The sequence below is a fragment of the Paramormyrops kingsleyae genome, chromosome 4, assembly GCF_048594095.1.
Source record: "Paramormyrops kingsleyae isolate MSU_618 chromosome 4, PKINGS_0.4, whole genome shotgun sequence".
Taxonomy (NCBI): domain Eukaryota; kingdom Metazoa; phylum Chordata; class Actinopteri; order Osteoglossiformes; family Mormyridae; genus Paramormyrops; species Paramormyrops kingsleyae.
The window spans coordinates 15222263-15238884 of NC_132800.1; the positions used below are offsets into that span (position 1 = coordinate 15222263).

General features: G+C 50.7%; 1 protein-coding gene across 2 annotated transcripts; it reads left to right on the forward strand.

The window, feature by feature from the left end:
* The first annotated feature begins 9843 nt into the window (after window positions 1-9843).
* On the forward strand, window positions 9844-15836 carry LOC111847250 (E3 ubiquitin/ISG15 ligase TRIM25-like). 2 transcript variants are annotated; one of them, XM_072710733.1, is made up of 6 exons: window positions 9844-10487; window positions 12366-12461; window positions 13051-13284; window positions 13456-13615; window positions 13970-14029; window positions 14421-15836. In XM_072710733.1, the coding sequence occupies exons 1-6, from the start codon at window positions 9903-9905 to the stop codon at window positions 14939-14941; spliced, it is 1656 nt and encodes a 551-aa protein (XP_072566834.1). In that variant the 5' UTR covers window positions 9844-9902; the 3' UTR covers window positions 14942-15836. The 2 variants fall into 2 exon arrangements, with proteins under 2 accessions (XP_072566834.1, XP_072566835.1); XM_072710734.1 differs by lacking the exon at window positions 13456-13615 and having other exon boundaries at window positions 14421-14559.
* The last annotated feature ends 786 nt before the right edge of the window (window positions 15837-16622 follow it).

Genomic DNA, 16622 nt, shown 5'->3' on the forward strand with positions numbered 1-16622 from the left:
CGATCTACGCCCTCTAACAAGTCACCTGGTCCGGATGGGTACCCGGCTGAGTTTTATAAGGGCATTCTGGCCTGAACTTCATCCAATCCTCATGCCTGTACCCCACTGTTGTGGTAGGTGAGCGAGCGAACCGGGAAGCAGGCGAAGCAAGCCGAGAGTGCAGGCAAACGGGGTTTATTCCGGACAACAGGGTACAGACACCAACAAACATCAATGACGGATCTGGGGTAACAGACTCAGACGCGGACTAAATACAGCAGACAAGCCAAACTAACAAGGAACAGCTGGGCACGATCGGGAAAGCACACGTGGATAATGAGGGGGCGTGGCACACATCAGGAGCGGACGGAGCAGGGCGTGACAGAACCCCCCCCCAAAGGCGCGCACTCCGGGCGCGCCAGAGAGGAGGCGACGGACGAGACGAGACCGGGGAACAGGACCTGAAAGACAAAACCAAAAACCATCAACGAAGAACAGGGAACAAGACCGAAACACAGAACAAGAACAAGGACGAAACGAAAGACAGGACCCGACAAAGAACAGGAAACGCGGACAGGCAGACAGAGAAAGGAGACACAGAGGGGACAGAAAACGGAGGAACAACAGGGCGAGGAGTGAACACAGGAGACACCGAGGGACGAGGAGCAAAGACAGGCGGGACAAAGGGACCAGAAGGGAACGGAGGAGACACAGAGGGACGAGGAGCAGAAACAGGCGGGACGGAGGGAAAGGGAGGAGGAAGCAGGGGAGCCCAAGGGAACCCAGGCGGGCGAGGGAAAGCAGCCGCAGGGGCCGCAGGCGGAAGGGAGGCCGGAGCAGCTGGGGACCACACAGGGGACAAGGAGACAGACGGAGGGATCGACAAAGGAAACGAGGAGGGAGCAGGAGGGAACACCGGCGCAGGCAGGCAAAAGGGGGAAGCCGCAGCAGGCGGAGGCACAGCCGGAGCCAGGGAAGGCGCCGTCCGACGCCCAGCCGAAGCGGGGGGGCCCGGAGGCGGCCGACGAGGCGCCGACGGAGAGACCGCAGGCGGGCGACGAGGCACCGGAGGGGGACCCGGAGGCGACAGCCGAACCGGAGCCGCAGGACCCGCAGGCAGCCACCGAGCCACGGCCAGGGGGCGCACGGGCGAGCCAGGGGGCAGGGCGGGCGGGACCCGGGCCCGACGCCTGTGTCCCCGTCCCCCACGGGAAACGGACAGGCGGGGTCCTGGGGGGTGTCGGCCTCGCTGAGGCAAGGGCGTGGGAGTCAGGGCCTCTAAGGAGGCAACAGGCGGGGCAGTCGGCGCCGCGGGCGTGGCCGCAGGCGGGGCAGCCAGAGCCGCGGACAGGACTGGAGAGCTAGCCTCAGGCGGGGCCGCGGGCAGAGCGGCGGCCTGGACAGGCGAGCAGGGCTGGGCCGACCGGACAGGCGAGCAGGGCTGGGCCGACCGGACAGGCGAGCCGGGCAGTTCCGGCGAGCAGGGCTGGCCGGACAGGACAGGCGAGACAGGCAGGACCTGCGAGCAGGGCTGGCCGGACAGGACAGGCGAGACGGGCAGGACAGGCGAGACGGGCGAGACAGGCAGGTCAAGAGCCGGCAGGACAGGCAGTTCAGGAGCCGGCAGGACGGACGAGACAGGCAGTTCAGGTGCCGGCAGGACAGGCGAGACAGGCAGGTCGAGAGCCGGCAGGACAGGCAAGACAGGCAGGACCGGCGAGCAGGGCTGGCCGGACAGGACAGGCGAGACGAGCAGGACCGGCGAGCAGGGCTGGCCGGACAGGACAGGCGAGACGGGCAGGACCGGCGAGCAGGGCTGGCCGGACAGGACAGGCGAGACGGGCAGGACCGGCGAGCAGGGCTGGCCGGACAGGACAGGCGAGACGGGCAGGACCGGCGAGCAGGGCTGGCCGGACTGGACGGGCAGGTCAGGCGAGACGGGCTTGGGCATGCGGCCAGCAGGGGACGCCTCTGCGGGCACCTCGGGCGTGCGGCCAGCAAGGGGCGCCTCTGCGGGCACCTCGGGCGTGCGGCCAGCAAGGGGCGCCTCTGCGGGCACCTCGGGCGTGCGGCCAGCAAGGGGCGCCTCGTCAGGCGCTGCAGTCGTTTGGCCAGCAGGGGGCGCCGCAGCAGGAGCCGCCAGCACGCGGCCAGCAGGGGGCACCGCGGCGGGTGCCGCAGCCAGAGTGGTGGCAGCTGCAGGGACTGCAGGCAGAGCAGGCAGGACAGGCGAGACAAGCAGGACAGGCGGGTCGGGCTGGACAGGCGGGTCACGGGGTGCTGCAGGCAGATCGGCGGCGGCAGCAGGCAGTGCAGCCACGGGCAGATCGGGGGCGGCAGCTGGCAGCGCAGCCGTGGGCGGATCGGCGGCGGCAGCAGGCAGTGCAGCCACGGGCAGATCGGCGGCAACAGCAGCAGCAGCCGCGGGCGGATCGGCGGCGGCAGCAGGCAGCGCAGCCGCGGGCAGAGAGGCGGCAGCTGCAGGCAGCGCAGCCGCGGGCAGAGAGTCGGCAGCTGCAGGCAGCGCAGCCGCGGGCAGAGAGGCGGCAGCTGCAGGCAGCGCAGCCGCGGGCAGCTCGGCGGCAGCTGCAGGCAGCGCAGCCGCGGGCAGCTCGGCGGCAGCTGCAGGCAGCGCAGCCGCGGGCAGCTCGGCGGCAGCTCGGCGGCAGCTGCAGCAGGCAGCGCAGCCGCGGGCAGCTCGGCGGCAGCTGCAGCAGGCAGCGCAGCCGCGGGCAGTGCGGCGTCAGCATCAGCAGGCGCTGTTGCTGCAGGCGGTGCAGCGGCGGTGTCATCCCAGGCGGGGAGTAAGGAGCAAGCCCCCAAGAAGAGCGTCGGGGCGGCTGCTTCTCCTTTCCCCTTCCGCTTCTTTTTCTTTTTGCGGCTGGGGCATGACGATGGCGGCGGGGTCGTCTCGGAGAGGGCGAGCGGCCGAAGCCGCTTCTCCGTCACCCTGTTGACGAGCTGTCGGAGGTTCTCGCGAACCTCCGCCATGACAGGCGCCGCCGTGAGCGGGGTTACCTCCTGAAGGAGGGTCCCGCTTTTGCTGGCTAAGGCCAGTAGTCCGGAGTCCTCCCGGACCTCCGGCTGGTGGAGCCAGTAGATGACCTCCTGCAGCAGGTCGACGCGTTGATCGTCGACCTGCGGAGGTGCGTTGGGGAGATCCGTCATTCTGTTGTGGTAGGTGAGCGAGCGAACCGGGAAGCAGGCGAAGCAAGCCGAGAGTGCAGGCAAACGGGGTTTATTCCGGACAACAGGGTACAGACACCAACAAACATCAATGACGGATCTGGGGTAACAGACTCAGACGCGGACTAAATACAGCAGACAAGCCAAACTAACAAGGAACAGCTGGGCACGATCGGGAAAGCACACGTGGATAATGAGGGGGCGTGGCACACATCAGGAGCGGACAGAGCAGGGCGTGACACCCACGACTTACTATGTTCTGGCTCAGTACCTGATATATGGAATAGTGCCTCAGTCTGCCTGCTCCTCAAGAAGGGAAAGGACCACAAAAATTGCTCCTCTTACCGACTTATTAGTTTAATCAACACTGATTGCAAAATTATGGCCAAGGTTCTTGCTCATCAGTTAGAGATTGTCCTGCCTAAAATAACACAGGTTAACAGTTCATTTTCATCAGAGGTAATTTTATGTTGGTTATTTTACATGCTGATTTCAATTCTGTCTTTTGTTTTTCTCTAGCATGTCAAGTTTTTCTGATGAAGCTATATGTAGTATGATGTACATGTAGTCTGCCTAAGTGTATTACAAGAGTTGTCTGTGTTTTTTAGGTTAGACAGCATCACCATTCTCTAGGTGACTAGATATTGATTTATGTTTTATTGACACTTGTCTAGTTGCGATTTGAGTATAATTAATTTGACCTAGTGCGCATGCGCATGTGTTATACAACTTAGTTTGGCGGGAAACATAGGTAGTTGTGCCTCAGGTTTCGTTTTGCTGATGTAAGCTTCTCGACAAATTTTTTATTATTTCTCGAATTGTTGCAAAAGAAATACTAAGTCTAACTCTCAAGTTTGAATTCTGGGTCATCGACCTGGAAATCGAAGGCGGAGGTGACAGACAGCATCAACTGTGTTGGCTTTCAGTTGTTATTATGCCTAGAAATTGTATTAATCATCCAGACAGTTTCTGTTGTGTGTGGTTCATTCCCAACGAAAACACAATGTCGCCCAATCACTGCAGATCTTAAGAAGATATATAAATTATACTTTGGCTGTCCACCTGGAGACCAGGATAAATCTTGGACTCCACATGTCATCTGTACCAGTTGTTCAAATGGTCTGCGTGACTGGCTCAAATGGCGAAAGGCAGCGATGCCACTTGGAATTCCAATGGTGTGGAGGGAACTGCGAGACCATCTCAACGACTGCTACTTTTGACGCACGGGTACAACAGTGGCGGAGCTACAATTTTTTACATGGGGTGGCCAGGAGGTGGCCACTGCTATTTCAGGGGGTCCACACACACACGCACTGTACTCATAAAGTTGAAATAATAAATTAAGGAATTGAAAAGTTTTATTTTCAAAAACAATGCTGAGTTCATTCACAAAAACATTAGCATAAAGAAAAAACAACCAAACAAAAAATACTGATGCAGCTGGAAGGGGCTCGATGACATCTTCTGTCAGCTCTGGCTCTCTGTCTCGCTCAGAGCCAGAGGTCTCTGTGTCATCCCTTGATACATCTATTTACAACACAATCCATTAGTTCTCATAGAATAGTGAAAATACACACACACACACACACACACGTTTTTGTGAATTGTGAGGACATTCTATAGGTTTCCATTGTTTATATACTCTACAAACTATTTTCTATTGCCCTAATCCAACCGTCACAGGGAACATTTAAAAATATTTATAAGCCTTTTGAAAAATGAAAATTGCATGGGCAATGTCCTCATAAGTCACCTTCTCCTGAAATACCTGTCATACTCATACCATTATACAAATTTGTATCCTGATACGTCACAAAGATGCGCACACACACACAAACACAATGAAAGTGTTTAGAAAACCCAAATCTATTTCATTACCAACATATAATTCAAAATATGAAAATATAATTTACTCATCATCTACTTACTTTGTTGTGAGTTAAGTAATGACAGGATTAGATTTTTTTAGTTGAACTTTCCTGAAGCTCAGCTTAAATTCTAACATTGTTTGAAACATGTGATTGCCTGGTAGATGCTCTGACCTGCTGGTGGATCTGAAGTCTGACCACACTGACTCTAACTAGTCTCAGGTATGGAGCTGCTGTGGGATCCAGTGGGATTATTGTCTGTTTGAACCTGATCTGCCTGTTTGTGCTTCTTTATAAAGAAGTCTGATATCTCGCCCTTTTCATGTTTAATTGACCCTGTGCAAAAATATTAGTCTGGTGTCACGTTCGGGATCAGGCAAGCCGGAAAGCAGGCGAGTTGCAGCCAGGACTTCAGGTAAACGTGGTTTTATTTGACGAATGACGGACATCTACGGACGATACAATGACGAGTCTGGGGAAGACTGACTCAGACGAGGACTGAATACAAAAGACAAGCTAGACATAACAGGACACAGGTGATCACAATCAGGGCTGAACACGAGGTAACAAGGTGGGCGTGGCACACATCAGGAGCGGACGGAGCGGGGTGTGACAGAAACCCCCCCCCAAAGGTGCGCACACCGGGCGCGCCCGAGAGGAGGCGACGGACGAGACGAGACCGGGGAACAGGACCTGGAAGACAAAACCAAAAACCATCAACGAAGAACAGGGAACAAGCCAGAGACACAGAACAGGAACAAGGCCGAAACGAAAGACAGGACACGACAAAGAACAGGAAAGGCAGACAGACAGACAGAAAAGGGAGACACAACAGGAACACCCACAGGCGACACGAAGGGGCCAGGAGTGAACGAAGGAACCAGAGGGGGACGAGAAACAGAGACAGGAGGGACAAAGGGACGAGGAGGGAACGGAGGAGACACAGAGGGAGGAGGAGCAGAGACAGGAGGCTGAACGGGAAAGGGAGGAGGAACCAGGGGAGCCCAAGGGAACCCAGGCAGGCGACAGGCAGCGGCCAGAGGGGCCGCAGGCGAGAGGGAGGAGGGAGCAGGAGGGGACCACCCAGGGGCCAAGGGAACGGGACAAGGTAGTGACGGAGGGGACATGGAGGGAGCAGGAGGGAACACCGGTGCAGGCAGGCAGGAGGGGGAAGCCGCGGCAGGCGGAGGCGCAGCCGGAGCCAGGGAAGGCGGCGTCCGACGGCAAGCCGGAGCAGGGAGGCCCGGAGGCGGCCGACACGGAGCCGAAGGCGGGACCGAGGACCGGCACCGAGGAACCAAGGGGGGACCCGCCGGAGACCGCCGACACCGAGCCGGAGGACCCGCAGGCAGCCACCGAGCCACAGCCAGGGGCCAAACGGGTGAGCCAGGGGGCAAGGCGGGTGGGACCCGGGCCCGACGCCTGTGTCCCCGTCCCTTGCGGGACACTGAAAGGCGGGGTCCCGGGGGCTGTTGACCTCGCCGGGGCAAGGGTGAGTGAGTCATGAGGGAGGTCGGTGCTGGGCGGACAGAAGTCAGGGCCTCTAAAGAGGGAATAGGCGGGGCAGCCGGAGCCTCGGGCGTGGCCGCAGGCGGGGCAGCCGGAGCCTCGGGCGTGGCCGCAGGCTGGGCAGCCGGAGCCGCGGGCGTGGCCGCAGGCGGGGCAGCCGGAGCCGCGGGCAGGACGGGAGAGGCGGCCTCAGGCAGGGCCGCGGGCAGGACGGGAGAGGCGGCCTCAGGCAGGGCCGCGGGCAGGACGGGAGAGGCGGCCTAAGGCAGGGCCACAGGGCAGGACGGGAGAGGCGGCCACAGGTAGGGCCGCGAGCGTGTGGCCAGCAGGGGGTGCCTCGGCGGGCGCTTTGGGCGTGCGACCAGCAGGGGGAGCCTCGGCGGGCGCCGCCGTCACGTGGCCAGCAGGGGGCGCCTCGGCGGGTGCCGCAGGCAGAGCGGTGTCCTCAGCTGCCGGCGGAGGTGAAGCCAGGACCTCGGGCAGAGCTGCAGCGGGCACCACCAATTCCTGACCAGCAGGGGGCGCCGCCATCACGCAGCCAGCAGGGGGTGCCGCAGCGGGCGCCGCCATCACGTGGCCAGCAGGGGGCTCAACCGCGGCCACCTCGGGCAGTGCCGCAGGCAGAGCGGTGGCAGCTGCAGAGACTGCATGCAGAACAGGCAGGACAGGCGGGTCAGGCAGGACAGGCAGGACCGGCGGTGCCGCGGGCAATGCGGCGGCAGCAGCAGCAGGCGGTGCCGCGGGCAGAGCGGCTGCAGCAGCAGCAGGCGGTGCTGCGGGCAGGTCTGGAGCAGGCAGGCCCGGCACGGGCGGCAGGAGGGGCGCCGAGCGACTAAGCGCTGCCCCTTTAAGGGCTCTCGGGACCCGAGGAATAGCGTCCCACACGGCGCGTATCCCGCCTAGACCCAGGCGCGCCGGCCGGTAAAAGTAAGCCTCCATCGGAGGTGGCTTCTCCGGGTGGGGGCTGGTCAGGCGGGTAGCGGCGGGGTCATCCCAGGCGGGGAGCAGAGAGCACGCTCCCAGGAAGAGCGTCGGGGTGGCTTCTTCCCCTTTTCCCCTTCGCCTCCTCTTTTTTCGCCTTCCGGGACCGGTAGGTGGGGGCGGAGTTACCTCCGTGCTAGCGAGCGGCTGGAGCCGCTTCTCCCTTACCCGATGGACGAGCTGCTTCAGGAGGGAGCGCACTTCCTCCATGTAGCGCCCCTCTGTCTGAGGGTTTACACCCTGGAGGAGCTCCTCGCTACGTTCGAAGAGGGTGTAGCAGCCGGGATCCTCTTGGATCTCCGGCAGCTCTCGCCAATACGCTACCTCTTGCAACAGGACAAGCTAGAGATCCTCGCCCTGCTGCAGTGCGTCTTTCGGGAGACTCGTCATTCTGTCACGTTCAGGATCAGGCAAGCCGGAAAGCAGTCGAGTTGCAGCCAGGACTTCAGGTAAACGTGGTTTTATTTGACGAACGACGGACATCTACGGACAATACAATGACGAGTCTGGGGAAGACTGACTCAGACGAGGACTAAATACAAAAGACAAGCTAGACATAACAGGACACAGGTGATCACAATCAGGGCTGAACATGAGGTAACGAGGTGGGCGTGGCGGAGCGGACGGAGCGGGGTGTGACATCTGGTTACATCTGATCCAGTTAGAAACATATTTATCCTAATTAAAAATATCCATTATCATACCTGCACATTAAAATCAGCAACAGATCTAAATAACATTATTCTGAAGAAAGTATATGAGCTGGCTATTCCATTTCAACTAAATTTAACTCACAAACAGCTAGCCTAACATTACTTCCCATATTAGCAAAATATTTGAGCATCGTAAATTAAATATAATAACTTACATACATGGTATGTGCATGTAATACTAGCACAGATGAAGTATAGAGTTAACTGTCTAAACTGCGAATTGATCTCTCTAATCTCATTACTGTAAGTTAACTGATGTCGTCGGCGCCTCGTTAACTTACACAGCGGATAATAAACGTTACTCAGCAAACAAACCTTATAATAAACTATAAAACGTATTTCAAATATGATGTTCTATTATTCGTCTTACCTTGAAACCATGCTCTTATCTTCGGCTCGTCTTTGATTTGAAAATAGCTTGAGCAGCGTTGCCAGCAAAATTCAAAAACTTCTTTAGACAAATGTGATGTCAATCAGCATCAGGATCTGCCAGCAGCAAATAAAATTTTGGGGTGGCACCCGGGGTGGCCAATCGGATGTCAGGGGTGTCCAGTGCCACCCCGGACACAGCTCTGGCTCCGCCACTGACTATCAATTAATGGGTATGATTTAGTGTTTTTTTGTGCTATAGTATAGGCTGAAACCTGCGGTTATCATTAAAAACAAAATGTGGTACACAAACTTTAATTTGTGTACGCCAATAAATATTAACAGGAATGTTAAATCTGCATTTGCATAATTTCAAACGTATGCTGGACTTTTATTTTTAATTGATTGCTCTTTTTTCTCCCACAGTGGTGAAATTGCACCATTTGTATTTTGTAATTGCATTTGTTTCGCTCAATTATGAAAGGGAGTTGTATTTCAAATAAAGTTTGATTCTGAACCTGTGTAGTTTGAATGGGGGGGCTCAATAATGTTCCTATCTAGAAAAGGGGGGCCCTGAAGAGAAAGTTTGGGGACCACTGCCATAAGGGAAGGGTGGGCAGCCACCTGGGGCCCTGAAAACTAGGGTCCCCATGAAGACAGAATTTCCAGAATTAACATTTAGGAATATAACATAATCTGATCATGTAAATGACAGCAACATGCATGTTATTTGCATTTTTAGCGACAGTTTTCAGGATAGACAAATTTGCCCTTGTCCCAGCTGTAATGGATTGTTGTACTTTGAGACTTTGCTCCACCAATTGTCACTGCAAAGGAAACTGATACAAAGTAGCCTAACAAGAAGAGAATGGCACAAAGATACAAGACTAACATTAGACTAACAAGACTGACACCCTGACCGGTAAGTTTTACTGCTGGCACCCCACGTTTTGATTACAATATCATTGTTGTTCCATTGTTTTTAATTCCCTCTCATTTCCCTTTCGGCTCTAAAAATGTCTCCAATGGCCCACTAAGGGGGGCCCTATTCTTGTCAGCTTAGGGCTCCCAGAGGAGTTAGTCCATCCTTGTAAACAAGCATTGCATTTCTTACTTATGTAATTTGCGCAATATTCTATTTAATTCATCAACTCCAACTCCACTGTTTGCCCAGTCTGCTCTTCTCAGTCTGGCCTCAGTCCAAAACCACACCTACAGCAGCCTGAGAAGCAGGAAGTTCCTCCCACTCTCACATACAGACGACTGTGAGAGAAAAGAAATCTGTATTAATCGCAAAATGGCACAAGCCGATCTGGATCCAAACCAGTTTAGCTGTCCGATCTGTCTGGATCTACTGAAGGATCCAGTGACTATCCCCTGTGGACACAATTACTGTAGGTGCTGCATTAAGAACTGCTGGGATCAGGAAGATCATGGTAGAGTTTATAGCTGCCCCCAGTGCAGACAGACCTTCACACCCAGACCTGTTCTGGGCAGAAACACCATGCTAGCTGAAGTGGTGGAGAAAATGAAGATAACTGGACTACAAGCGCATACTTTTGCTGACTGTTATGCTGGACCTGGAGATGTGGAGTGTGATTTCTGTACTGGGAGAAAACACAAAGCTGTCAAGTCCTGCCTGGTGTGTCTGGCCTCTTACTGTGAAACTCACCTCCAGCCTCACTATGAGTCTCCAGCTTTTAGGAAACACAAACTGACTGATGCTACTGGACATCTGGAGGACAAGGTCTGTTCCCACCATGACAAACTCCTGGAGGTCTACTGCTGTACTGACCAGCAGTGCATCTGTTATCTCTGTACAATGGATGAACACAGAGGCCATGATACAGTCTCAGCTGTTACAGGAAGGGCAGAGATACAGGTAAGGAGACTTACCTTTATATTAAATATGAGTTTTTTAGGTAACGTGTTGCAAATAATTTTTTTCCCTATCCTTATGTTTGTAAGTATTTTTGGTTTGAAGATACAGAGATCAAGCCTGGACAGGTAGAGCAGAAATGAAAGGAATATACATAGAAAATACATTAGTGAAAAATTTCCATAATTGATTAAGCTGAAGTATTAGCACCTTCACTATTATCAGTAGCTGTGTTCTCAATGGGGCAGAATTGTGTCAAGATGTTGTTATAAAGTGTAAAATGTGCTGATGGAATCCCTGCTGAAAACTCTTTCAAACAGTGAGTCATGTGGCTGTAGCTAGATACATACAGTAAACAACAGGGTCAAGAGGTTCACTTACTGTTTGAAGGAACATCTGAATGGCTGAGATGTGTGAGCTAAGAGTGTTTAAATATGGTGTGATTGTTGGTGCCAAACGTGGTGGTTCCAGCATCTTAGAAATCGCCACCATCCTGGGATTTTAACACACTGCAGTGTGTAGAGTTTACTGAGGATGGTGCAGTAAACATAAAACACCCAGACTGGCAGTTATGTGGGTGATAACATACAATTCAGGACAGAATGGCCAGACTTGTTAAAACTATCAGGAAGGTCACAAGTGCAAAAAGCACAGCTCAGTATAACAGTGGTGTGCAGAATGGCTTCTCTGAACAAGCAACTGATCTACGCTTGAAGTGGTTCTGGAGGGAATGTGCGTCCTAGCAGGTATTCCTAGGGTGTACCTAATAAAGTGGCAACTAGGCATATCTATCACACAGGTATCCCCCGCTTTACAAACATAAAGCATTTCAATTAAACTATTGTTAAGCCGAAATGGTGTAAAACAAAAAAGCAGTTACTATTAACGGTAACACATTATAATAATGTTCAGTTATACCACACATATAAGCCTTTAGTGAAACATTAACTAATCATTTACCTCAGTAAGACATTCAGAAGCCTGTAGTTACTGATGAACAAATCATTTACAAATTCTCAATAAGACATTTATAAGCATAATACTGTAGTTAAGGGCTAACTAATCATTTGCAAAACCTTAGTAAACATTTATAAATGATTAAAGCAGGAAATGATCATAAATCATTCCTAAATGATTACTAAGCCTGTAGCTAATGATGAACCAATCATTTACACATTTTTAAATCATTTAGTAATAATTAAGCAATAATGATTTGGAAACCATTTTCCATGAATATCATATCTATAACAATCTATAAACACATTCATAACACATTATTGCCATGTTTATTGTGTATTATGAATGCTTTATGAAGGTCTCATCTATAATACACTATAATCCATCTGTCGATCTTCTGCTCTCTTTTTCCCTCACTCGTGAACAAGACCCCGGGACCCTTGAACTCCTCTGCTTGAGGCAGTAACTTACCTCCCACCAGTAGAGGGCAATCCACTCTCCTCCGGTCGAGAACCATAGCCTTAGACTTGGAGGTGCTGATCCTCATCCCAGCCACCCCACATTCAGCTGCAAACCGCCTCAGTGTCTGCTGCAGGTCACAGCCTGATGACGCCAACAGGACCACAAAAATTGCAAAAAGCAAAGACGCAATCCTGAGGTCCCCCAACTGGACCCCCTCCACCCTCCAAATCAATGAGACTTCATCCAGTTTATCCTACCTACAGTCAATAAATCATTTAATAGTATCCATCCATCCATCCATCCATCTCCTAACCAGTAATCCAGGTCAGGGTCAGAGAGCGCCTGGATCCTTTCCCAGGCAGCATAGGGCCCAAGGCTGGAGTCCACCCTGGACAGGATGATTAAAGAATATGATCTCAGTTAATGAAACAAACTTGTTTTATCTTTTTTCTCTATATACAGAAACAAATAGGAGAAACAAAGAGATACTTTCAGCAGAGAATTCAGATGAGAGAGAAGGAGCTGCAGGAGCTGAGAGAGGCTGTGGCCTCAATCACAGTGAGTATGAACCTGAGGAGAAGATAACAGCTGGCTTGTGATCATCTTTAATCAAGACTTGTCTCTCAAAGTCAACAGATCACAAATTTTTTAAATTTATGCGGATTAATGATATTGAAGTCACTGTGGGTTACTCTGGGTGAGAGGTCTGGTGGGACAAAGGTGCCAGATAACAGAGTTTAACTAACCTGGGGTGACAGGGGTTAACCTATTGAGTTGGAAAAATATCATTTAAGGCCCATTTGAGAAAATACAACTCTTCACAACCAAGTGTAATGCAAATGAACACTAAAAAGTCACATATTAAACTGAGACCCAATGGTGACAACCAACCTGCCCCATACAGCCACCAGTCTCTGCCAAATCCCTGCAGCTGACAGTGTATGAGCTTAATGAGGGATCATTTCCAATCAGTGCTGGCTGGGTTTCAGTACCTGAGGCATCCAGCATCGTGACGCTCCAAACCCCAGCCCTGTGCTGTTTTTATATCTCCTGTCAGCTCACATCACTATTGTACAATGAGGCTCTCTGGGGTCTCAAAAGGGGCCAATTGTAATTTACTGTCCTCTGCTCCCTGTGTTACCAACAGAGCTCAGCACAGTCAGCAGTGGAGGACAGCGAGAGGATCTTCACTGAGATGATCCGCTCCATTGAGAGAAGACGCTCTGAGGTGACAAAGCTGATCATAGATCAGGTGAAGGCTGCAGTGAGTCAGGCTGAAGGGCACATGGAGATACTAGAGAAGGATATCGATGAACTGAAGAGGAGACATTCTGAGATGGAGCAACTTTCACACACAGAGGATCACATCCATTTACTGCAGGTAACAGAACAGCTACTTTGGCAATAAGAAAACCAGGGTATTCAAATGCATGTATGTTCTCATTTGTATTTCAACTAGTCTGTCATTTGTCAGATGTTAAAGGTCCTGTTAATTTGAATCGAAATCACATTTGTTTTGATGAAGCTGATTAATCAGACCGTATGCCTGTAGAAGTGCCAGGGTCTTCCTGTCACCCCTCAAGCTGAATCTGGACACAAAATCTCAGTTTATCCACGCTGCTCTTTGGAGAATGTGAGGAAGGAGGTTTCTAAACTGAAGGATCAACTGGAGAATGTTTGCGAAAAGAAAACAGCAGAGATCCATCACACAGGTTAATGAATGAATACATTTTCCTGTCTGTTCATGTTAACACAGACCATGCAGAGAGAGTATGCAGTACAGTCGGTGTCAATTTTGTGTGACCAAGTCAGTTTCTGTTTTCAAGACTAAATCGTTCAGTAAACTAGTGAACTCCAAATTTTACAAGCTGCAAAACCAAGATCACATGAATCATGTGTTGTCTATATTATATAACTCAAAAATCAAAAGCAGTTTGTTAAAATGCCTGTTATTGTCCCTCATAATAATAATACCCTACTGCTGTTGTCTCCACAGTGAGTGAAGTCCATCTCCCACAAGTAAATTCCTTTTACTCACATCCCTGTTTCTCTCTGTCTCCTCCTAGTTACCAAAGACACCATCCTATCAGTATTAGTGCTCAGGACCAGAGCAGAATTCTTACAATGTGAGTCTGTTCACACACACGCTTCTCTCTCCCTGTATGAGGTGGAGTGTGTTTTATTGTGTTTCGTTTTCTTCTGCTAGTGGAGCTTCTCTTTCTCTCTCCCGCTGCCTCCTTTCACATTTACATGAGCTGTTTATGTCAGGAGCCTTTGAATCTGTTTGCAATGTGGCTGCTGATGTTTAATATTATTTTGCTTATCATGTTATTCTCTGTGACATCCCTGCTGTGAATATGACCTTATAAACATGAACGGCTAAACATTCATTTATTTATATATTTTTATCTAAATACTTTTGAAAGTGTTAAAACATACCAAAAATTGCACAACTCTTGTTTAATATAAGGAGTGAATGAGACCAAAACATTATATTCCGATCTTCTCTTCTATCAGATTCCTGTCAGCTCACTCTGGACCCCAACACAATAAACAATAACCTCCATCTGTCTGAGGGGAACAGAGTGGTGACATGGAGGAGAGAGACAGAGTCATATCCTGATCACCGGGAGAGGTTTGACTCCCCCAATGTGCTGTGTAGAGAGAGTCTGACTGGGCGCTGCTACTGGGAGGTTGACTGGAGCGGGACTATGGTCGGTATCGCGGTCGCATACAAAGGAATCAACAGGAAAGGATGGGATGATGACAGCTGGCTTGGACGCAATGACAAGTCCTGGCGTTTGTACTGCTCAACCTCCAGTTACTCATTCTGGCACAAGAATGTGAAAACTGCAGTATCTGGCCCCCCCTCCCCCAGGATAGGAGTGTACCTGGATCACAGGGCAGGAACTCTGTCCTTCTACAGCGTTTCTGATACAGTGACCCTCCTGCACAGGGTCCAGACCACATTCACTGAGCCCCTCTATCCTGGGTTTGTTCTTTGGAGCAGTACAGCTAAACTGTGCCGACTATGTTAACAGGTTGTTAAAAGTATCCCAAAAAAATAAGGTAATTAATACTAGAAAACATGACTACTGGCAGTGAAATGTTTGTGGCCAGTGAACCATCAAATACTAGAAAACATGAGACAGACTGGAAGACAGGGAAATGAAGAGGTTAACTGGCGCAAACAACAGGAGGCAACAGGGCAACTAGGCTTTGAAGAAACAAGGTGACCCAACTGGACAGACTGAGAGGAACCCCTCTTGGCTCTGGGACTTCTCCCGAGGAACCCTCATAGTTCTGGGACTCAAACCCAGACAGGGACCAACAGAAAAGACGAGGACTGACCCGAAAGGACAGGCTCAGAACAAACACAACAAGGCAATTAACAAGGCTGGAGCACGCAAGTACACAGATGGGTGGAGGTTCAATGACTGAACCAGGGTCGCAAGAAACACTTGGCTTAACTAGACATAGTTGTAGGAGTGGCATGAAAATCTATTGTGGAAAATGGGGAAATAACGAACATGAAAGTAAATATAAAAAAATTATACAATTATACAGATGTCATATGCATATCAGTCATTCACTGATAGAAATATAATACTCAAGACTTTAGTAAGTAGCTAAGATTTCTGTTAACAACAATGGGTTTATACAGTAAATTGCACAAAATAATTCATTAAATGAAATGAAACAAATCAAAAGAAAATTGTTTTGTGAAAGAGTGATTTTTACATGGTGACTTAGATTATTGGAGAGATTAAAACCAGTATAAATTCCTTCGTGCTTTTGCCATATACAGTACCTGTGTGAACAACTAACGATGATTATTTTAGTGGGATAATTCCGAAGTCTTTAAATCATTTATCTATTTTATCCAGTTTGAATTTGGAAAACCAGCAAATTAATAAATGTTCTAGCAGTTTACGAAGTTTTCTTATCCTGACTATTATTCTCCATGTTGCAATTATATAAATACAGTGGCACCTCAGTTCTCAAACTCATTAGAACTTGAATTTCTTAAAAGTCGAACCAACCACTTCGGAAAAAAATGACCTAGTACTTGACCTGAATCTCAGAAGTCAAACCGTGAACGCCGACGTAAGATAACTTGTATGCACGGGGAAATGAGTTACGCGGCACGTCTCTGAGGAAACAAAGGGTAAAGCTTCAGTCTCAGCCTCGCATTAGCTGTGATAGCACCTTGCATCTACTAGCTGAATACATATATTTAGACAGTAAAAATACATTTAGACAATGATAGACAGTAACTGTCACGTTCACGTCCAGGGAGTAGGCGAGGAATAATGGTTGGGAGACGAAGATGAGCAAAATAAGGGGTTTTAATGGAGTTTAAAACAACAAAAGGCAGCAAACCAGGGAATGACAGGGAAAACTAAGCTCAAGACATAAACTAACAAGACACGAACTTAGAGAACATTAATGACAAGTCTGGCAAGTAAAGGTAAGACACAGACTGAAATACTAAGAAACTAATTAAGAAACACAAAACAGATTGAGAGAAGCGCAAATTCCACACATGGGTAATTAGGGGCGTGGCACACATGAGGAATGCTGGGCTGGGCGTGACAGAACTCCCCCCTCACCGAAGGCGCGCACTCCGGGCGCGCCCCAGGGCAGGGGCCGAACAGGAAACAGAGAACCTAGAAGACAAAAAAAAAGTCAACGAAGAACCGGGGACAGAACAGGACC

Coding starts and splice junctions, on each gene's coding strand:
- LOC111847250 (XM_072710733.1), top strand. CDS start 9,903: ATGGCACAAGCCGATCTGGATCCAAACCAGTTTAGCTGTCCGATCTGT. Junction 12,462..13,050: donor AGGCTGTGGCCTCAATCACA/GTGAGTATGAAC, acceptor TGTTACCAACAG/AGCTCAGCACAGTCAGCAGT. Junction 13,285..13,455: donor ATCACATCCATTTACTGCAG/GTAACAGAACAG, acceptor GTATGCCTGTAG/AAGTGCCAGGGTCTTCCTGT.